General features: G+C 34.6%; 1 protein-coding gene and 1 long non-coding RNA gene across 2 annotated transcripts in view; one reads left to right on the top strand and one right to left on the bottom strand.

The window, feature by feature from the left end:
* The first annotated feature begins 206 nt into the window (after nt 1-206).
* LOC136029579 (uncharacterized) lies at nt 207-6,534 on the top strand. Its single transcript, XR_010618077.1, has 2 exons — nt 207-739; nt 6,104-6,534. It is a non-coding gene; the product is annotated as an uncharacterized LOC136029579 (long non-coding RNA).
* The window catches only part of LOC136029578 (baculoviral IAP repeat-containing protein 6-like), a gene marked incomplete in the record, with an annotated part of 362,481 nt that continues 343,565 nt past the window's right edge, over nt 5,029-23,944 (bottom strand). The window contains 1 exon segment of the mRNA XM_065708074.1: nt 5,029-5,265. Within this exon segment, the coding sequence (XP_065564146.1) occupies nt 5,174-5,265 (92 nt within the window).

The raw sequence follows: 23,944 nt of genomic DNA on the forward strand, positions 1-23,944 counted from the left end.
TACCCAGCAATAAATGAAACGAACTGCAGTAATAAATGGTATTCTACTTTCAGCAAACTATGTATTTACACGCAAGTTAACTTTTTTCAAACATTGCCTATTGTTACACTTCCAAAACTGTTCCTTCTCGTAAGAGTATAAAGTCATATTGTGTCCATTGACGCACAGCTTTTACTGGAAAATTGACCATGGGCAACAACCGCTTATACTGGAAAAATATAATTGCCTCTTTTTCAGTCTTTGGCAAAACCCAAACCTTAATTTCAAAATCCATGTTCAGACGCTATCTTCTATCACTATACGTAGCAAACTAAATTGAGTCTTGTCTTTGTGGCTATGAAACCGGATTTTCTCAGCAAAATTCTTGAGTGTGTTCTGAATTGAATTAACTGAATAATGAACAAGTACCAAATATTTAATTAAAATGTATCTGCATCGTAGTTTGTTTCACGAAAGAACCTAACTTCACTTATTGAATGTGTTCTGAAGTATCAAGCTTTTATTTTGGGCTCACTTGTAATTACAGAATCTGCAGCAACGCGTCCTGCCACTTAAGATGTATGTAGCCCAGTAGCTATAGAACGTCACCAAAGAATCCTTAATACGAAAATTACTTCAAGTAACTATGACTGGCTAATGTAATTAAAAGAAAAAATATTGTGAAGAGTACTCATATATTGATGGACTGAGTTTCTAGGTTGGATGTAATGCTCATCGGAGGTGTTATAGTATCCCAGAGGTAGGGAGCCAACTTAGTATGAATGTATTTTTCTGGTGCAAGTCCCAAAGATAGCTGCTTGTTAAGAGCATATCTTTGTTAGTGTAAACTGTGCAGTCATGCTTAACTTAATCGAGCAAAATATATGTGCAAGTATTCCAGCTTTAAATCCGGAAGCCATTATAAAAAAAAAGATTGAACGGGTAAAACGTAATAGTAAATAACCTACAAAATGAGCTTGATATTGAAATGAAAATACAGTGTTGTCTAAGAACTTCTCCCAAGTAAACAGTTTGAACTCAATTTACTTATCACGATCTGGCTTAACCTTGGTTACTCTGCTATAGACCCCAAAGCTGCACAAAATAAAATTCATCGGCGGCAGACACAATTATGCCGGCGGCGGTGCGCCGCCCACAAATTATCAGAGGTGCGCCATCAATTTATCAGCGTTTCTTCTATTTTTAGATTTTTTCGGCTACTTTTAATAAGTTTTGAAAACTAATGGTATTTTTTTTATCCGAATTAACTCCACATTTTCTTTTTAGCTTCGTTACCAAGACCGGACCTTGGGCAAAATAAGGACAAGATATCAATCTTAGGTTCTCACAAACATTCTTTTAACCCAAACGATCGATAGTGAGACTTTAAACCACCTGATGTTTAAATTAATCTGACAAAATTCGACACATTATTTGATCAAGCAGCCTCGTTTTCTTTCATGTATAATCAAGAGAGATTTTGAGTTGTTGCTATTCTGAGAAAACCTACTAGCCATAATCACAAAACTGATTGGGGTAGCTGATCCACTGACAGCACCAGAGATTACAGCCTCCTCTTCAAGCTTTTCGAGGGCCCTCTCCTCTTCATACAAAAGAATTTCTACTATACTAAAATGCTCACCACAAGTTGAAGTGGAGGGACCTGGAGTGTTGATTGGACAAATGCGGTTAACGGGAGATGTGATAAAATACCTTATGTCAGCCACCAGGACTAGAGGCTTAACCATTTTTGAAGAAGAATTCCCTTCTTGTTGGTGAGCCATCAAGAAGGGATATACACTCATCAATTTCATTATCTTAAATGTTTCCAAGTCCCAAAAGTGCAGCTTTCACCATGAGATCATCCCTTGGAAAACGAAAGTCAAACTTGTTTTTCACATTTTCTTTCAGAAGCAAAAATAGAGCTACTGTCATTAGGCTGCTCCTCAAGGTAACCTTTTAGGAGGCTGCCAGAGCAGACCAACATTCGGATGGGAAGGAATTATTTCTCGATAGCCTCGAGTGTAGTAGAAATACTTGGTAGTAGAGAGCAAAGTTCGCGCATCAGTTCATATTCCTCATTATTTAGAACAAGGTCAGGTTTCCTAATTTTACACAGAACGCTTGCTAAAGGGTCTTTGTATTGAATAATACTTTGCATCATACTATATGTAGCATTCTATCCTTTGGGCAAACCTCGTTCTAGGGACCTGAGTTATTCATATCTTGATAACATAGGAGGCAGGTCGTCATCAACCTGCACAATGGACAACTGATGATAAGCATCGAGAACCTCATCTAAATCACAAAATGTTTTAAGGAATCCATTTCTATTTTAAATCTGAATATTTCGAGAAGGCTGTTGGAAGACAAAGACTTTGTACATAAGTTTAGTTCTTCCACTTTGTACATGCTTCCATTTACATATGTATAAAAAAAAAAATTTGGGTGAGGGAGGACTTGCTTTTCCACCAAGCCTTCAGGCCTTTTTAAAATTAAATAAAAAAACAATTTTTTTTTCAACTGAAAGTAAGGAACAACATCAAAACTTAAGACGAACGGATATTATTACGTATATGTAGGAGGTTTCCCCCTCCTCAACACCTCACTTTTTACGCTAAAGTTTTTTAGTAGCTCTACTTTTAAAAAAGCGTCCTATTGTTCTAATTAAACGGTCTTTGTGGTTCAGTTGTCATTCTTAAAGAATTGAGACAAAGTTCAAACTTTAGCGTAAAGAGCGAGGTATTGAGGAGGGGGCGACCCCCTTCATATACGTAATAATTTCTGTTCGTTTTAAGTTTTAATGTTGCTCCATAATTTCAGTTGAAAAAATATGTTTTTTTTCTATTTAATTTTTGATCGTTTTTTTAATAATGCCAGGAAATCTGGCCCCACCTCCATGGAGAAATACCCTCCCTACGGAAATATCCTCTAGACAATTCAGTCCAAGTGAAAACTTGCCCCGGAAAATTACTCTTAACCACTCCGTGCGTAAAATTGAGACGGAAAAGAGAAAGCAAGACATAAAAAAGTTTTGAATAAAATTTTTGTAAAATTCCCGCAGTGTATAGTTTCCTCTTGACAAGTTAACTCCCTTGAAACTTCCCTTCACAACAAAAAGTCCCCCGTGGAAAAACCCACAGCAGAAAATTTGTCTACTATGCGTAAACACGAGCAAATTTTATAAGTTAAAGGCCCTTTCCCTGGGGCTTTGGGGGGATTATGTTATACCCAAAGGTATAGTTTGGTATACCTTTACCTTTCAACCATGATAAACAAAATGGCTAACTTAAAATTTTGATCGGACGATTTTTTGAAAAAAAGGGCTGGGGAGGGGCCTAGTTGCCCTCCAATTTTTGGTCACTTAAAAAGAACAATAGAGCTTTTAATTTTCGTTCGAGTGAGCCCCCACCCAATATTCTTGGACCATTGGGTTAGTACGATCACCCTTGGGAAAAACAAACAAACAAAAAAAAGAAAAGAAAAAAACGTATTTTTTTTTAATAGTCCTTTTTAAAACCCTGTTAGTGAAATAGTCCTTCGAAAATCCTAATTAGTAAAGTTAAAGCCCCTAATCTTGAGCAACAAGGCATATCACATTTTCACATGGAAAGCAGTGATGTTTCCATTTTTTTGCCAAATCGAACCGGTGGTCAAATCGAACCGGTGGTCATAGAATGTTGGGATATGAATCGTTTAAATAAAAATCGTCATACCTAGTGCCTTTTGCAAGAAAAATAATACATAGAGGCCACATCGTTCTTTACTTTAAACCCATGCGTTTTTTATTTTCTTCACATTAATGAAATATTACTTTTACTTTAGTCCAATCACTTTATACTCTTCAAAAGGGCACTAGAACTTTTGACTTCCAATCGGACAAGTCTCTTTCAAGCTTTTGTACGTCATCACCTTCTATACGAAGAGACGGCAAAAAAAAGAGAACATATGGAGGCCTCATCATCCTTTATTCACTACACTCATGATACAACACACAAGACAAAGCCTAAGGCTTTTTCTTAGCAAGAACCTATGATTAGGTTCTTAGCAAGAACCTAGTAAAGAGATCAAACCACGGTGTCAATACTGTCTATGCTACCGAGAAGTGTATATTTTTATCAAAAATGGCAATTTATTTTAGAGCTGTCACTTTTAGTGACAGTTATTCAGTTGAATCCAGCTATCACTCAAAAGTGTGTTATATTATCTTGTCAAAAATTACGTGTTACGTCATCCTGTGTATGAAGACGCAGTTCTTGCCAAAATCGGGTTTTACTTGAATATTACTATTTATTACTTACAAAAAAACGTAGACATAAAAATAAACTTTCAAATTAGCCCTTAAACATCTCTCTATGATGTTTCAGTGCCCCACTAAGAAGAACAAAAACAAAAAAAAAGTAGGAGACACATCACGGCTTCCTATGCGAAAAACGGCTTTTTTTTGTCGCACAAGACGGAGGACTATAATTCTCCTTTTTTGAGTTTGTAGCAAAGGAGATTCCAAAAATGATGGAATATTACAAACAACTAACTTGAACAGTAATTTGTTGTCAGGCCCTGGTTTATCGATAGTGTGTATAACCCACTCAATTAGCTATGGTTGAGAAAGTCAGACCATGTTCAGTGGATCTTAACTAATCATAGATCCGCGAATACTTATTTTACTATTGATAAAAACAACTCACTACTGTACCAAGTAGCGTAAATCCAAGAAAATCTATTAAGGGGGACGAAATGTATTTTTCATAATCGAGGAAGGAGGAGCAAATTTATCCCATCGAAACTATTCCTCCTTCATACCACTGTATTCAAATCTTCATTCTTTTCCCCTCCCATGAATCTCCAATATGCACCAAATCCTGTTTGGGGACGGCTGGTTTTTGTTTGACCCCAGACGGATGGTCAAAAACCGTGATACTTACTTTACGTGCATATAAATTTCCCATTTAAGTTTTCAGATATATTACATACAACATGCCAGGAAAACAATCCTCGAATCTCTAAATTAACCTTCAACAAAATTCTTAGAAATTACACAATGAAATCTTTCTCTCAAATATTCTATTAATCATTCAGCTTTTTAACAAATCAAAGATACTAAAAGTATGCCTAGAATAGGCAATGTAGATTTCTTCATATCCTCTAGGTAACTGGCCCCAAAATGTATGTCACGGACCTTTTTGGTAGTACATCAATCAAAAAAATTGGAAACATAAGTTTGAAATTCGTCATTTTCGGTATCACATTCATCCTCTTCTTCACTGTCAATGTCAAAGGTCTCGCCTTAAAAAAAAAAAGGTTAAAAGACTTAGCATTCTAATAACTATTCTCAAAGCACAAACATACATTTTGTATTTCAGTAGGCCAGGATTATTCCGCGGAGTTTCGGACCACTGTGCATGCGTCCGAGTCAATACAAAGAGAAAAAGAGGGATAACTGTCCCATAATTCTATACCATACCGTCTTGGAACCTATCCTATGAATCGAAGTAATTTTCCAAGTTTTTCATGCAGTTTTCAAAAAGCCAAATTTGATTGACCATTTAGCTGTCAAACTCACATTTCGGTTTGGATTCTTGGGGCTCCCTAAAGAACTATGTCCCTATTTCCTTCATATGTAAACTTAAGCATAATGACTATACTGATTCAAGAAAGGATGAATTCTAAAGGTTTTCCAATTTCATGTCTCGGGGAGGGGGTAGGAGCACTATTTCAAGATTTTGTATCTACTTCATACCTTGGATGAAGGTGATGGCAATCATTAGCCTAATTTTACTATTATCGGAAAAATATATGATATTACAAAATTCGAGTTAGTAGCATGTCAATTAGATATTTTTTTTTTTCAGTTTCAGTAGCCTATCAGCGGACCTGTAGGCGTCCGTACCAACAAATACAAGTAGGAGGGGTAATATTTTTTCATGAATAGGGGCTTTTGTTTGAAAACTGCGTTACAAGGAACCTTCGGATGATCCTTAGTGAGGAATCTCCTCTTCTATTTTCCGTAGTCGCAGCAGCAAACTTTGTTCTTTTCCAAAGGGTAGCCAATGATACAATTTTTGAAAATAATTCGAAGAAATAGTTTTCTTTTGATGCTAAGAATACACATCTTATTTTTCAGAAATCACACGCAAAAAGAAAAATTATAAACTGAAGATGGTGAAACTAGATGTGACAGTTTAGGATGGTGAAGCTGACGTAAGATAGATGCTGATCAGAGTCAAAGATTTCGGAGTTCTAAGGAGGCAGAATGCACATTAAATGTCCATTAGCAATGAAAACTTGAATACTGATAATGTTGATAAATTTGTACAGCGTATTTAGCAATAGAAAAGTGATTGGAAACATATCAGGCTCTGCTGCTGATGACCTCTGATACCTCCAAACTGCCAATTATTAAATTGAGAACAACTGCAAATCGAACGGATTGCTTTAACTTATTACTATAAGAAGTTCATAGTGAAAACTCATTAATGTCAAATTTTAAATTCATAACTATGTACCAATCCTGTGTGGCAATTTTACTCGCCTGGAATAAACGGTCAAGGAAAACCTTCTTTTTTTTTTATCAATGAATGACACCTCTTGAGCTCCAAAAGTCGTAAATACTTTTCTGACATACTATTGCTGGGAGTGTATAAATTCTTCAATTATGGAACGATTCCAGACATTAAGGGGACGACATAGAAGAGCTAATAAATCATATTCGAGAGGTTAATGGGCTCAAATTTCAAGATTGATTAGTGTTCAGTATATGAGGAGGCTAAAGACATAATATTCTACAAAAATTACAACAGTAATATCAGAGAATTGTACAAAATTCAGATAGGCTACCTCTACAACTTTTTGATTGTTTTGTAAGGTTGGGGAAGAGGCTGAAGACACATATGTAATGCCAAATATCAAGACGGCCACATTTTAACGTTTTCTGCTCAAAGGTTTTTGAAGCAGGAATCCTCGGAAAAATGTTCAATAGCTTTAATCTCGACTTTTTGGTAATTAACGTGTAAAACTAATTAGTAGAAAATATGTCTTTCTGCAAAATCAAATTAGCTGGTAAAATAAGTTCTGTTTTGGTGTTATATATATAGACAAATATTGACGACTTGTCATAGCCTAGTCCGTATAAACGCAATACTTGTCCATTAAGGATATCCCATTTTCAGACATTTTTATTTTCAATATAAATAAAATAAATCGGTTTTGATTCAAATAATTCAAAAAGAGTAGAAAAATCCAGTTACGTTTTCAGACCCTTTCATTTTCCATTCCAATAAATTAAATCGAAATGTTATTGGAATGATTTATTTTTAGCCTAGAGAAAATGACTTTTGGTGGTGCAACGATTGATCTCTGTCTGAGAATGCAGGCCCAGAGGTTTCGATCCCAGCTATCGGATCTCAGCTAACAGTCCCGGTAAAAAAGACCTGGGTCCAGAAAAGTTGACAATTGCCGAGACTCAATGACTAGAGATTTTTATCCTTTTTATTTATCAGAGAGAATTAGCGATATTTTCAGCATTATTACTTAATTATTATTATTAATTATGTACATTATTATTAATTATTAATTATGTTATTATTAATTATTATTATTATATTAATTATTATATTAATAATTATTATTATTATATAAATTATTATTATTAAAAAAATTATAAAAACTAAATTATTATTAAAACTAAATTATAAACTAAAAATTATTAAAACTAAATTATAAAAATTATTATTATATTAATTATTATTATTATATTAATTATTATTAGTTATTATTAATTATGTACAACGTCGTACTTTAAAGTAGAAAAAAAAACATTCAAGCAGATGGCTTGAAGCATTAAAAAAAGAGAACTATTAAAGACTACTAAAAAAAGCCAACAAAAAAGATGGATGATTGCGTATAGCTTCCAATCTCATTTAGTCTCGCCATGCTCAAACCAAAAAAGAAAAAGAATGAAAAACCGCATCAAATTACCATTCAATTTTGTTCTCACAAAAGTGAACCATGAATCATTTTCTTAACCAACAAATATAATATAAACAAAAAGAGACATGGCAGGAAACAGAGTAAATGCCCTCTCTTTCAAGATTAATTATTATTAAAACTTTCCCAAAACTTGGTTTAAAGCTAGTTACGGAATAGTTGTAAAAAGAACATTTCGATACTGCAGATAATAATTGAAGAATATTGGGATTAGAAAACAACGACCAATTCAAACTTTCACTAGAAACTTAAAACCTGAGTTTTGAGTTTTAAGTTTCAAACCTGAGTATTGAAAAGTATTTCATCTAGCAAATTGTTTTCTTAGTTTTTCCTACGTAAGAAAAATAAATAGTAAAAGGGTATATTGATACAGAATATATCAAGATGGCAAGGAAAACCTTTAAAAGGAGGGGTCGGTAATGCCACTGACAACCGGGGTACGAGACTTCACTTGCACCCCCTTAGAGAAACATATATAGTAATATAAGCTTTACTAGTAATAAGAAACTGCTAAAAAATACTGGATACAAAACACTAGATACAAAAATACAAAATACAAAATAAAAATTCTAGATTGTATTCAGGATAAATAGGGAACAGGCTCAGTATATGCTTTAAACAAAGAGATAAAGAAAAGTTACTGTCCAATATTTCTGTTTTGAAAACCCATCTTCTTAAGCCAATCACAAGCACCAAATAGCCCGATAGGCAAACCTGGCACAATTTTAACCCTTTAAAAAGAACTAATAACCAGATAGGTTCTTTTGTGTGAAGTTTCAAGTCAGTAGAAGGAAAAAAAGTTTTGAGCAAGACAATTATATGCAGTCCTTGAGAGCGTCTACTGGACGGCCGAACATTGCCGAGGTAACGACAAAAATGACCGTTGATATTTTCTAAATGAATTTGGAACCCCTTTGCGGGGTGCACCTGGGACATGATAAGTCTCCATTCCCCTCGCCCCATGCTATCTCAAATACTTTTTATTTCTAGGTAATAGAACCTGCTGGATCTAAACTCAAATATCTTGGCGTACTGAACAAATTCTACGGGTCTCTGAAAATTCTAAACGATCTAACTACCACCGTCAAGCAGTAAAAAAACAAACATATTTTTTTATAATTTCAGTAAATATTTTATTGTTCGATAATTTGTGGTCTTTTATTCATAATTATCATAATAGAAAATAAAACATTTTCAGTTTTGACATAAAAAAGGTGTAAAGACAATTTCACTTATTTCTTCGTAAATATATTTATTATTAAACGCTTTTTTTGCACGGCATATACAAGAAAAACCGTTGGTGCGCCTAGCTAGGAGTAGTGGTAGGCCTACCCCAAAACTTCTGAAAAGGAATTTTAAGTCTACAATATTTGTTTTCTCATTCTGTTCGGCACACAAAAAGAGGTGGAAGAAGAATCTAATGACGATTAAAAAACAAAAAACAACTGTGTACCCGTAGCTGACTAAAAAAGGCTAATTTCTAGTCGACACACATGTAATTCATCCTCCATATGTGCTGGTAATTTAAATTGACATGACAGGTGTATACAACCATCTGGTAATATAAAATGTACAGTCGATAAAGGATGTACTGTTTATACTGGTGAAATAAATTAACCCTTATTTGGTGGTGTTCAATTTGAAAAAAATGAAACAAACAAAACAATAAAACCAGTCATGCAAAACATAAGTATTTTAGACAAGTTAAGTAGTGTTCAAGACCGAACCTCAATTTTGTTTATCTCGAGGAAAGAATAAGAAAACAAAAGAGAACTTTTCTCTATAGATTTTTTTTTATCATTGAAATTGATATTAGAGCTCCGATAATGTAAAAACGAGGTTTGTCTGTAATGAATCTTAACGAGGAATTTTTTTTGTCAGGTTTCGAGAGCTAATATTCTCCTCGGGAATTCAGATGGTTTATAGTTTGGCTAATAGTTGATGTTGAGCCAGTCTAAATCAAACAGTTCGTGGTAACGAACTGCAGTAAGGAGCGACCCGGCTCAATAGTAAACGAAACTCTAAAAAACAGAATTTTGATACTATCAGATACATCAAAAGAATTGGATTTTCATGCTGATTTTAAATATCAAATTAAAGCTTTGTCATCAAAAGTTACGAGCCTGAGAAAATTTGCCTTATTTTGGAAAATAGATGGAAACACCCCCTAAAAGTCATAGAATCTTAACGAAAATCGCATCACCGCATTCAGCGTAACAGAGAACCCTATTGCAAAAATTTCAATCTCCTATATACAAAAATGTGGAATTTCGTATTTTTTGCCAGAAGACAGATCGCGGGTGCGTGTTTATTTGTATGTTTGTTTTAGTTTGTTTTTTTTCCAAGGGGTCATCGCATCGACCAAGTGGTCCTAGAATGTCTCAAGAGGGGTCATTCTAAGGGAAATGAAAAGTTCTAGTGCCCTTTTTAAGTGACCAAAAAAATTGGAGGGCACCTAGGCCCCCTCCCACGCTCATTTTTCCCAAAATCAACGGATCAAGATTTTGAGATAGCCATTTTGTTCAGCATAGTCAAAAACCATAATAACTATGTCTTTGGGGATGACTTACTCCCCCACAGTCCCCAGGGGTGGAGTTGCAACTTACAAACTTTGACCAGTGTTTAAATACAGTAATGGTTATTGGGAAGGGTACAGACGTTTTCAGGGGGATTTTTTTTGGTTTGAGGGGGTTGAGGGGTGGGGGATATGTGGGAGGATCTTTCCTTGGATGAATATGTCATGGGGGAAGAGAAATTCAATGAAAAGGGCACAGGATTTTCTAGCCTTACTATAACAAAACAATGAAAAAATAAACACGAAAAAGTTCTTTTTAGTTGAAAGTGAGGAGTAGCATTAAAACTTAAAACGCACAGAGATTATTACGTATATGAGGGGTTCTTCTCCTCCTAAATACCTCGCTCTTTATGCTAAACTATTTTTAGTAGTTTCAACTATTAATTCTACGACCTTTCTGGTTCAGGGGTCATTCTTAAAGAATTGGGACAAAACTTAAGCTTAATTGTATTAAATAAAAAACAAGTTTTTTAACTGAAAGTAAGGAGCGACATTAAAACTTAAAATGAACTGAAATTACTCCGTATATGAAAGGGGCGTTTCCTCCTCAACGCCTCGCTCTTTACGCTAAAGTTTGACTCTTTCTCTTAACTCTACTTCTTAAAACAGTATAAAACTTTAGCGTAAAGAGCGGGACGTTGAGGAGGAAAAGCCCCTTTCATATACGGAGTAATTTCTGTTCGTTTTAAGTTTTAATGTCGCTCCTTACTTTTAGTTAAAAAAATTATTTTTTTTATTTAATTTCTGGACGTTTTTGAATTAATGCATTTTTGATTTTGGCTCTCCGCACGTAAATAATTAAAACCAAATTTGCATATAACTTATTTGGGCTAAATGGCTTTCTCATGGTTTTAATCGGAAGATTTTGAGAAAAAAGGAGAGGGAGGAAGCCTAGTTGCCCTCCAATTTTTTGATTACTTAAAAAGGTAACTAGAACTTTTAATTTTTTTACGAACATTTTCATAAGTAAAAAAATTTACGTAATTTACTAATTAACTTACGTAACGAACTTCTATATTCGTATGTTTTTATTGCGTATATGAGGGAGCTCGCTGTTTACACTAAAGCTTAAATTCTGTCCCAATTCCTTAAGAATGACCCTTGAATCCCAAAGGCCGTAGAATAAATAGTTGAAATTACTAAAAATACTTTAGCGTAAAGAGCGAGGTATTACGAGGAGGTAAACCCCTCATATGCGAAATAATTTCTGCTCATTTTAAGTTTTAATGCTGCTCCTCACTTTCAGTATAAAAAACTGTTCATATTTATTTTTTCATTGTTTTTTTTTAAGTAATGCTAGAAAATCCTGCACCCCCTCCATTAAAAGTCTCTTCCCCCATGAGAAACTCCTCCATGGAAAGATCCTCCCGCGTAACCGCCCTCAACTTCCCCCCCCCAAACCAAAAAATCCCCCTGAAAACGTCAGAGGGTTCTCTGATACGCTAAATCTGATGGTGTGATGTTTGTTAAGATTGTATGACTTTTAGGGGGTGTTTTCCCCTATTTTCTAAAATGAGGCTAATTTTCTCAGGCTCGTAACTTTTGATAGGTAAAACTAATCTTGATGAAAGTTATATGTTTAAAATCAGCATTAAAATGCGATTCTTTTGATGTAAGTACTGGTATCAAAATTCAGTTTTTTAGAGTTTCGGTTACTATTGAGCCGGGTCACTCCTTACTACAGTTCGTTACCACGAACTGTTTGAAAGAGCGAGGTATTAACGAGGGGACAAACCCTCTCATATACATAATAAAAATATAAGAATATAGAAGTTTTCTACGTAAGTTAATTCACAAGTTACATATATTTTTTACTAATAAAAACGTTCGTTAAAAATTAAAAAAGTTCTAGTTGCCTTCTTAAGTAACCGAAAAATTGGAGGGCAACGAGGCCTCCTTCCCCTCCCCTTATTTCTCAAAATCGTCGGATCAAAAGCATTTAGCCAAAAAAAGAATTAATATGCAAATTTAATTTTAATAATTTATGTGAGGAGAGCCAAAATCAAACATGCATTAATTCAAAAGCGTTCAGAAATTAAATTTTTTAACTGAAAGTTAGGAACGACATTCAAACTTAAAATGAACAGAAATTACTCCGTGTATGAAAGGGGCTGTTCCCTTCTCAACAACCCGCTCTTTACGCTAAAGTTTTTTACTATTTAATAAAGTAGAATTGAGAGAAGAGTCAAAATTTAGCGTAAAGAGCGGGGTGTTGAGAAGGGAACAGCCCCTTTCATACACGGAGTAACTTCTGTTCGTTTTAAGTTTTAATGTCGCTCCTTACTTTCAAATAAAAAAAACTAGTTTTTTTATTTAATCGTGTATAAATCGAGCCCGGTTCAGTTTGGTTTCCTGACGTGTTTCTTTTATGGGAACTGAAGCAGTTTGAGCCTCATTTATGGTTACACGGGCTACAAGTTGAATTCAGGTGGAATAAACCTGAATTTAAGGTACATATTCCCTGTGAAACAAGCGATTTTGCGACAATCCTGCAACTGTAACTTGCATCAAAAGGACAAAAACCTTCTATCGATAGGTTCATTAGTCTAAGATTTATCCATTCACCAAAAAAAATTACGATATTACTGACTTTTCCTTAGGGAAGGATCTAAACTTAAAAAAATAGAAATTGCTTAAACAACAGAAAGATTATCCTTTTTTTCATGATTTTCAACATTTTCAGTGTATCTTGAGGTACTAAGCTTATTCCCCCAGAATATCCCAGCCACCCAGCCCCCCTGGAGAATTCCGTCCTTTTACGAAATTGAGTATCCACAGAGAAGGTATGACATATAACCATAATGAATAGCGATAATGAAGAAAAGAATGTGTTTTGGAATATTCAACCAACATTCCAAAATATAGGCAGAATATTTGGTGTAGAATGTCTTGTAGTATTTATATTCATTTTTTTAAAATTATTCTTTTCGTATTTTTGGGGTGTTGGGTTATCATGGCAGGGTAAGATAAAGTCTGAGATTAGGGTTCTGGGGGTGATATCAAACCCGAAGGCAAGTTTATTAGACACGTCAAAGTTTTGAACAAAGCAGATATCTCAAATATTTGATTCGATATCGTTGGGTTTAGAGGAGGGCTGGATATCGGCCTTTAGAAAGGACACACGAGCTTTCAATTTCAATGGAATCCCTCCCAAGCTTCTAAAGTAGCTTCTTCCATTTGAAGTGGGTGAGAAGAAAGTTTTTGCCACTTTTCTGGCCCTTTTTTGGGCTACATTTTGAACGGAAAAAATATGTTGCTTAGTTTCCTTCTGCATTGGGGTTCCCTTAGCCCGACGTTTCATATAAGTTTCAGGCCAATCGAAAAAATCGACTCTTCTTAAGCCCCTTTGTTGAAGGAGGAACCTATGTCAAAAGGATTAATCCTTTTTTATACATTAGCCCCTTGGCCTAAAGTTGCTAAAGAAAATTAGTTTAATTAAATGAAGCTTTAAAAAAATGTCAGAAACATTTTTTTAATGAGAAGGGAGGTGTCACCCTGCAGCATCCTTATTCAGGCTTAGTCTAAATGAAGGGGGATAAGAGCCTATTTCCTAACCCCCACATCCCTTCCTATATTTATCTGAAGGCTCATGGAGATTTAGACAATTTGGGCATTGAAATGTGTCCTTTTTAGCATGTGGAATCCCCTCCCGCCTACACAATGACCCATCTCCCCTCCTTCATAATAGCTGATGCATAATTATATACTTTTTTGTTCTTTTAGTTCTGAAATGGTGACAAAATTGTCATCTCCCGTTCACACATGAACGGGAAAATAAACCGTAGGAGAGCAGAAAAATGACATACTAAACAACGCACGGGGAACATAAACCTTAAACCAAAAAACTGAAACCCCAATCTGAATCAGAAAAATGAATGACATTTCCACTCAAAAGTATTTTGTAGACTGTCTGCACAATTATCGACACCTCCAGGCAAAAATAAGAATTGGTGAGGATCACTGACTCGGATCGATTCTGAGCCATGTCGCTCCTTAGACCCAAGGGTTGAAAATAAGGCAGCTGAGCTCAAAATGTGATTGAACTTTCTCAAAACATTCGCTGATTCGAGGTGTTAAAAAAAAACGCGAGAAGTCCGCGGTTTTCCTAAGCCTCATATTCACAACGCTCTGATTTTACTACATTCTTGGTTACAGTCCTAATGTGAGTTGATGCAAACACGAGACATTGCCCAAACCATTCTAATATTTACTCGAGATGATTTACAATGCATGCAAAAGAGAAAAAGACAACCAAACAAGACATTTTTCTTCTTTATCAGAATATTGATAAATTGCTTTAACCGTTAGTTTCTGACCGAAGAGGGAATATCGAAATGAGTACATGGGTAGGCGTCTTTGACCCTACTACCGCACCTCCAATCCAACCTCAGCACATCCAAACCTAGGGTCACCATAGCTTATTGTGCACACGAGAGTCTCAAGTACGTCAGTGTTTGCCTTGACCTTCATTTTTCAAAGCAATGGTAGCCTCAGTCAAACGAAGGAAATGGTTGATGGTTAATGGTTTTATGCCTCTGTACGCTTTTATCTTCTTAATTTGGTGTATAAATAGCTATGCAAAGAGGTTTTAACGAGGTTTACTTTTACACATCTGTCTTTTTTTAAATATGCCTTAAACTTTAAAAAGAATATTCGCTTAATTACGGTTGGATCTATCATTTATTAAAATTATTTACTAATTTATTGTTAAATTGTATTTTCCTTGTGCATATCACAACAATTCAAGTTACCAAACTTTATGTGTATGGATTTCTTTTAACATTAAATAAAAAAAAACAAGTTTTCAACTGAAAGTAAGGAGCAACAGTAAAACTTCGAAAAAAATTCCGTATACGAGGGGGGCTGCCCCTTCCTCAACCCTCGCTGTTTAAGCTAAAGTCTTAAAGTTCTTAAAACTACTTCTCATTCGAATTCAACGGCCCTTGTGATTGAGCAGACTTTCTTAAGAATTGTGACAAAAAGTCAAACTTCAGCGTACCTAACTTTGGCAATTAAATTTTTAAAAGCGGTTTTTCTTCCAATTAATTCATGCTGTTTTCCATGGCTACTTATTTAAAAAAGCAAAAAAGGCTTCAATACAAAAAAAAAACCGTTCGATGGTGCATCTGATATGGCAAATATTCCAATTTCCAATCATGATTTTCATTCTTAGTCATTTCAGTAATCAGCTGAAGGCTTTAAGACCAATACCTGTCCTCTGGCGATTGCTTATTATTTGAATTTGGGCTCTTTCGATTGTAACTGTACTCACGTTCAGAATTGGATTGCATCAGATTACTCTTTATTCAGTCTACATACACTATCAAACAGTTCGTGGTAACTAACTGTAGTAAGGAGCAACCCGGCTCTACGAATAGTAAACGAAACTCTATAAAACAGAATTGATGCTAAAAGATACATCAAAAGAATCGGATTTTCATGCTGATTTTGAATATATAAGTTTCATCAAATTTCGTCTTTGTCATCAAAAGTTACGAGCCTGAGAAAATTTACCTCATTTTGGAAAATAGGGGGAAACACCCACTAAAAGTCATAGAAACTTAAATCACACCATCGCATTCAGCGTATCAGAGAACCCTAGAGCAAAACTTTCAAGCTCCTATCTACAAAAATGTGGAATTTCGTATTTTTTGCCAGAAGACAGATCACGGGTGCGTTTTTAATTGTTTTTTTGTTGTTGTTTGTTTTTTTCCCAGGGGTCATCGTATCGACCAAGTGGTCCTAAAATGTCGCAAGAGGGCTCATTTTAACGGGAAGAAAAGTTCTAGTGCCCTTTTTAAGTGACCAAAAAATTGGAGGGCACCTAGACCCCCTGCCACGCTTATTTTTTCCCAGTGTCAACGGATCAAAATTTTGAGATAGCCATTTCGTTCCGCATAGTCGAAAACCATCATAACTATGTCTTTGGGGATGACTTACTTCCCCACAGTCTCTGGGGGAGGGGCTGCAAGTTACAAACTTTGACCAGTGTTGACATACAGTAATGGTTATTGGGAAGTGTACAGACGTTTCCAGGGGGATTTTTTGGTTTGGGGGTTGGGTTGAGGGGAGGGGGCTATGTGGGAGGATCTTTCCTTGGAGGAATATGTGATGGAGGAAGAGAAATTCAATTAAAAGGGCGTGGGATTTTCTAGCATTACTATAAAAAAAGACAATGAAAAAATAAACATGAAAAAGTTTTTTTCAGTTGAAAGTAAGGAGCAGCATTAAAACTTAAAACGACCAGAGATTATTACGCATATGAGGGGTTCTAAAAATACTTTAGCATAAAGAGCGAGGTATTTAGGAGGAGATAAATACCTCGCTCTTTATGCTAAAGTATTTTTAGTAATTTCAACTATTTATTCTACGGCCTTTCTGATTCAGGGGTCATTCTTAAAGAATTGGGACAAAACTTAAGATTTAGTGCAAAAAGCGAGGCATTAACGAGGGGACAAACCCCCTCATTTACATAATAAAAATATAAGAATATAAAAGTTTGTTACGCAAGTTAATTCTTAAGTTACGTATATATTTTTTTTACTAATAAAAACGTTCGTTAAAAAATTAAAAGTTTTAGTTGCCTTTCTAAGTAACCAAAAAATTGGAGGGCAACTATGCCTCCTTCCCCACCCCTTATTTCTCAAAATCGTCTGATCAAACTAAGAGAAAGCCATTTAGCCAAAACAAGAATTAATATGCAAATTTCATTTTAATAATTTATGTGCGGAGAGCCAAAATCAAGCATGCATTTATTCAAAAACGTTCAGAAATTAAATAAAATAAAAAAAAATAGTTTTTTTAACTGAAAGTAAGGAGCGACATTAAAACTTAAAACGAACAGAAATTACTCCGTATATGAAATGGGTTGTCCCCTCCGCAATCCCTGGCTCTTTACGCTAAAGTTTGGCTCTTTGCCACAATTCTACTTTTTAAAACAATTAAAAACTTTAGCGTAAAGAGCGAGGCGTTGAGGAGGGGACAGCCTATTTCATATACGGAGTAATTTCTGTTCGTTTTAAGTTTTAATGTCGCTCCTTACTTTCAGTTAAAAAAACTAGTTTTTTTTTTATTTAATCACTTACACTAGAACAACTGTTTTATCATTTTTTATACGTTTTGTTTGTAAAATCTGTTTTGATTTTCAATTTCTAACTAATACCGACTTGCCATACTATCAGCTCACGAAAAATCTGTTAATTTTTGTTTCTTTCTCTTGATGTTCGGCAATAATGTAAGGGTGCACCCTGATTCAAGTTCATGCTTGTTGCAGTATCAAAAAGGAAGAAGTTTTTTTCTCTTTTTTATTTATTTATTTATTAGAATTTCTCATTTACTATACGTTTTCAATATTAAAAAATTTTACTCGATGGCGGCTATTAATTATTGCTTTCTAGTTTAAAGTTTGTTTTAATAGTCGAACGAATGGAGGAATGTTGTGTTGATCTAAAAAATTTATGACATCATCAGAAAGCCCAATTAGCTGTCTTTTTTAGTAGAATATTTCGTCTCCCATTGACCTTATAACTAGTTAGTAAAATATCTCTTTTGTTACATAAGACCAACTCTTTCTCACTTTAGACCGTGATCAGTAGGATTAGTATGAAATTATTAATTCTAAATAATATAACTATTGATAAATGGCTAATAATCAAACGTTTTAAGTCAAATGAATTATGGCCATATTTGACCCGAAACTATTAGAGAAAATTAATCACATTAAGAGAAGTAAAATACTCTTTTTTGTCTTTTTTGCACGTAGTTTTATTTTTCTGTTATTGAAAAATAGAACTTGAGAAAATACTCTTTCTTTTCTAATTAGCAGTTCAACATGATAGCAAGCTTGAAAACAATGGGAAATAGCCTTATATAGTCAGAAGTATCTTCGAATTAATGGTTACAGTCTTCAAGATAATATAAGGATCTGATTTTTCTGTATATTTTTCAAATTGATATCAAGTACAATTTAGTTTTGCTTTTCCCCATAGTTTTGGAAAATTTTCAGCTAATGCGTGGCTTTTTTTAAAAGTCGTTTTTTATCAGTTAACATCAATCTATAAGAATTAAGAACTGTCTTTCTAACGTCTTTATTTAATCTTACCTAATCTATTAGTCAGTTTTAATTCTGAAGCCCGTCTAAGCTTTCTTTTAACTGTTCTCCGTTCTAACTAGAAAGAAGGAATAAATAAAAACTTATGCTTTAAGAACAGCTCAAACTTAAGGCTTTTCATTTTCCACTTCAAACGAAACATTTCTTAGACAAAATAAAATCGTGATGACTTTTCAAGACCTGCACATCCACAGAATTTTATTTTGGAAAGGAGGAGGGAAAGAATATCGTCAAAGTAGCAAAAAATACAACTTGTACTTTTTGTACAGCTTATACCCAAAACAAAAGTTCAGGTCAAATATTCTCTAGATTTTAAAGGAAAGCAGAAATAAGGCTTTTCAGCTTTTCGCAGAAATAGCTTTTCGTTCACGGATTTCAACGACAAAAATATGCTGGATACAGTGGCTTCATTGTCGTATATAGTATGTAAGGTCAAGCTGGGCAGTCTTTGAGGGAGAGGTGCAATCTTAGCAATCTAAAATAACTTCTTACATTTACCATATAATTCTCCTTTTTTGTTTTCAAATTCTCACCCATCCCCAAAAAAGTATTATGCATGTGGCTGTAAACCATCTAAGATTATACATTAAAAAAAAAATAATTCAATTTTCCATGTGTAGCCCTCCAAAAAAAAGAAAGGTTTCGTAGGGTTTGACATTTCAAATTTTGGGATCAAACCTAACCTCACTCTCAGGAACAAGGCACCTGTAACTCCTTTTATATGTCACTAAACTTCTCCAGAGGATAAGGTTTATTTGTAAAAACCAGCATACATCACTTAAGGCCTGTTTTATAAAGAAAGACTCATTTCAGTTCATACCTCAATTTCAACTTTTTATTAGGCAACGATATTAACGTTAGTTAACTAATTGGAATGCGGCGGTAGTGCTTAAACCCCAACTTATATCATTCCTCAAATCGCATCACTGTACTTTAGCCTCCTCCCACTAATATGCAAATATATAGCCCAAATTAAAGTTAACATCATTCTCAAAGAAAATATAGAAAGTGAGGAATGAAATGGAATTAAGTTTTCTTAGTAAAACAGGCCTTTAGTTTTCAAGATATTAAGAAGTTTTTTTTTTATTTACATATAGGCTGCACATGCTCTTTGGGAGGGTATGAAAGACAACCCCCCTTAGTCTGGTGAATAGAAAGTTATTTTAAAATTGCAAAAAAGTTGGAGGAGGGGCACAAGATAAAAGGATAAAATAAGCAAATATTATGAAAAAAATGAAAGATATGAAGAAATATTCTAAAAAATAAAAAAAGGTAATGAACTAAAGCCTCCCCCTCAGTGTGCCCTTCCCCTACCCTCCAAAATGACATAATGGCTTCACCTTTGTAACATATCAAGGACTAGGCCTAATGCCAAAAAAATGGAAAGACATTCGTTTTGATTTTCTTTCTAATAACAACTGAAAAAAAGAGTGAACAAGTATAAGACACGGCTAATGGCCTGGAGTAACAGTCAAAGCCACCAAGAGGATATTTGGCAAAAAGCTGCAGGGGCTCAAGATAGACAGAATCCTGACAAATTCGACTCCCTATTTTTCATTGAGGAGGAATTAACTGTCAAGAATCACAAACGGGGACCGCCAGTTCTCCCGATGGTTAGCTCACTGAAATTGAAGCAACTTGCTTGTTAGGTAAACAAAACTCAGTTTTTTTTTAAAGCGACAAATAGGCTAGTTTTAAGCTGCATATAGTTATAGTACTACATTTACGTTGTACAGACACGTATGACATTAAACCCATTTTTAATTACATCTGTGCTAACTGTCTTCCATTCTGTTGGTAAGTTCAGACGTAATAAAAAGGATCACACAAGTAGAAAAACTATTGGTTCTTTTTTGTCTTTTAGTTTAATTTATATTAACTGTATATTTGACAAAGAAAATTTATTGAAACAACAATACACAATAGTTTGGTAAGGCCTGTTATAGGCCATCCAGGCTCTAACAAGATTGGATTACCCCGGTTTAAACCCAATAGTTTTTTTTTTTTATTTACCTATGGACTATTGTAATCATTATTAAAATTAGTAGACTAACAATTCAAATAAAATTAGCATTAAAACAACAATCTGAGCCTAAGTATCTGTTTTATCAGTTAAGTCTAATTATCTTGTACGATATTGACTAATATGTGGTTATTAATTTTTCTTAGTCTTTTTGAATTCTTATTTATTTACATGCAAATTGTACATGTAAATTACATGTAACTATTTTTCACAATCCCTTGTCTATTCTATTCTCCACCCCCCGTGGGTAAGCCAAATCGATACACAAAAATTTAAACAAAGACCAGACTTGTTAAATAAGGTGCAGTCTTAGTCTACAGACTAACTGGATTACTAATAACCCCCCCCCCCTCCCTACACGAAAAGAAAGAAAAGAAGGCCTTTCGACGGAGTGGCTACACATGCTCAATTTTTAAACTAAAAATTAACCAACACAAAAACAAATTCCTAAGCCACTAATTCTAACTTTCCTCCTTTTTATCTCAACAATTTTTACAGGATTTTTCATTTCCTTTGCGTTCCTCTTCCCATTTCCTTTGATGCGAGAAGATAATCATTTCTACTTTTAAAAATACTCTCAATATCGATACAGGGCTGTCCACAATCTCTATTTTTCAGAAAGGTATATCAAATCTTAAAATGGGAGCACTAAATGCAACTTTTTCGTTTCATTGATTGGGTTGTCAACTTAAAAAGGAAATGGTAGAATGGAGAGAAACACCGTAATGGAAAAATGACTTGCTTCCGTCGACATAACGGTATGTTACGTCGACCACATCAACAATATTGTGGTGAAAAGCTTTTCATAAAAAAAAGAAGAAAAAATGAGGCTGTTCCCTAGTTGTGTGTGTTCAATTTATTATCTTACTTCCGCAAATGTGTCTTGTACTTGCCAAGTTTGTTTAAATGGTGCTGTTAAATCATTAAATAGATTAAGACGACAATCTCGTTTTCAAATATGCGATGCGCCCATAGATGGCAAGTGCTCATTTTTCGAGGAGGTGGGGGCGCCGTATTAAAACTGATCAAGATTTACACTTGTGTATCCTGTTTTAGAACTCTGGCGAATGGTGAGATAGATCAAGAAGACAAGGGGAGTGTTTCTGGAACAGCGTGGACTCTATTAATGTGACTATTAACGTTACCTTAAATAATGTTTCGAAAATGAGCTTTGTGAAATGTCTTCCTTACCAGAGCCGGGTTACTAAGTAATTTTTTCTCGGGTGGTGGTACAAAAAACTTTAAAAAACATCTCAAAATTTGTTTATATTCATTTTTGTTACGTTTTTACAAGTCGGAAAAAGATTTCGAGGGGGTCAAACCCCCTAACTCTGGGTACGGCCTTGTTCCCTACTCCCTTTTCTTATTACCCCAATGTTTACCACATAATATTGTGCTGCATATTTTAATTCTGAAACTCATTGATTTCGCGTTCAATTTTTTAGCGTCTCAAATTTATCTTTTTTGGGTTAAACCTTTTAACTATTGTCGTAGTCATTGTGTTTAACAGTTATGGATTTTTTTTTACGTAAATATGAGCAACACCAGTTATATTTCGCCATATGGGTTATCATGTGGGCTATTACCAAGCAATTAAAATAAAAAAGTTTACAGTTGGTACGTGTGTCTTTTACTTTTGTTCCTGGTTTTGGACATACCTTCGACTAATCATTTCAGATACAAAAAAAAACTTAGTATAAAAATAGTGGTTTCCAAAATTGCCCTTTAATTCTTTTCACCCATCAACTTTTTTAGTTTTAGCTTATTAATGATTATAATAGGAATCATCTTATAAAAATGCATCTTATCAAACAGTTCGTGGTAACGAACTGTAGTAAGGAGCGACCCGTCTAAATAGTAACCGAAACTCTAAAAAAGGGGATTTTGATATCAATAGTTACATCAAAAGAATCGCATTTTAATGCTGATTTTAAATATATAAGTTTCATCAAGATTAGTCATACCCATCAAAAGTTACGAGCCTGAGAAAATTTGCATCATTTTAGAAAATAGGGGGAAACAACCCCTACAAGTCATACGATTTTAACGAAAATCACACCATCAGATTCAGCGTATCAGAGAACCCTTTTGTATAAGTTTCAAGCCCCTATCTACAAAAATGTGGAATTTCGCATTTTTTTGCCATAAGACAAATCACGGATGCGTGTTTATTTGTTTTTTTGTTTTTTTTGTTTTTTTTTTCCCAGGGGTTATCGTATCGACTCAGTGGTCCTAGAATATCGCGAAAAAGCTCATTCTAACGGGAATTAAAAGTTCTAGTGCCCTTTTTAAGTGACCGGAAAAATTGGAGGGCACCTACGCCCCCTCCACGCTCATTTTCCCCCCTAAGTCAGCGGATCAAAATTCTGAGATAGCCACTTTATTCACCATATTCGAAAAAACTAATAAATATGTCTTTAGGGACGACTAACTCCCCCACAGTCCCCGCGGAAGGGGCTACAAGTTACAAACTTTGACCTGTTTTTACATATAGTAATTGATATTGGGAAGTGTACAGACATTTTCAGGGGGATTTTATTGGTTTGGGAGGAGAGTTGAAGGGGGTTTACGAGGGAGGATCTTTCCATGGAGGAACTTCTCATGGGGGAAGAGACTTTCAATGGAGGCGGTGCAGGATTTTCTAGCATTATTTAAAAAAAACAATGAAAAATAAATATGAAATTTTTTTTCTACTGAAAGTGAGGAGCAGCATTAAAACTTAAAACGAACAGAAAATATTACGCATATGAGCGGTTGACCTCCTCGTAATACCTCGCTCTTTAAGCCAAAGTATTTTTAGTAATTTCAACTATTTATTCTACGGCCTTTGTGATTCAGGGGTCATTCTTAAGGAATTGGGACAAAATTTAAGCTTTAGTGTAAAGAGCGAGGTATCGACGAGGGGTGAGCCCCCTCATATGCGCAATAAAAACATACGAATATAGAAGTTCGCTACGTAAGTTAATTCGTAAGTTACGTATATTTTTTACCTATGAAAACGTTCGTAAAAAATTAAAAGTTATAGTTGCCTTTTTAAGTAATCAAAAATTGGAGGGCAACTAGGCCTCCTCCCTCGCTCCTTTTTTCTCAAAATCTTCCGATTAAAACTATGAAAAAGCCATTTAGCCCCCAAAAATTAATGTGCAAATTTCGTTTTAATTATTTATGTGCGGAGAGCCAAGATCGAAACATGCATTAATTCAAAAACGTCCAGAAATTAAACAAAAAAACAAGTTTTTTTAAATGAAAGTAAGGAGCGAGATTAAAACTT

The sequence above is a fragment of the Artemia franciscana genome, chromosome 7 (genome assembly GCF_032884065.1).
Source record: "Artemia franciscana chromosome 7, ASM3288406v1, whole genome shotgun sequence".
NCBI classification, from domain to species: Eukaryota; Metazoa; Arthropoda; class Branchiopoda; order Anostraca; family Artemiidae; genus Artemia; species Artemia franciscana.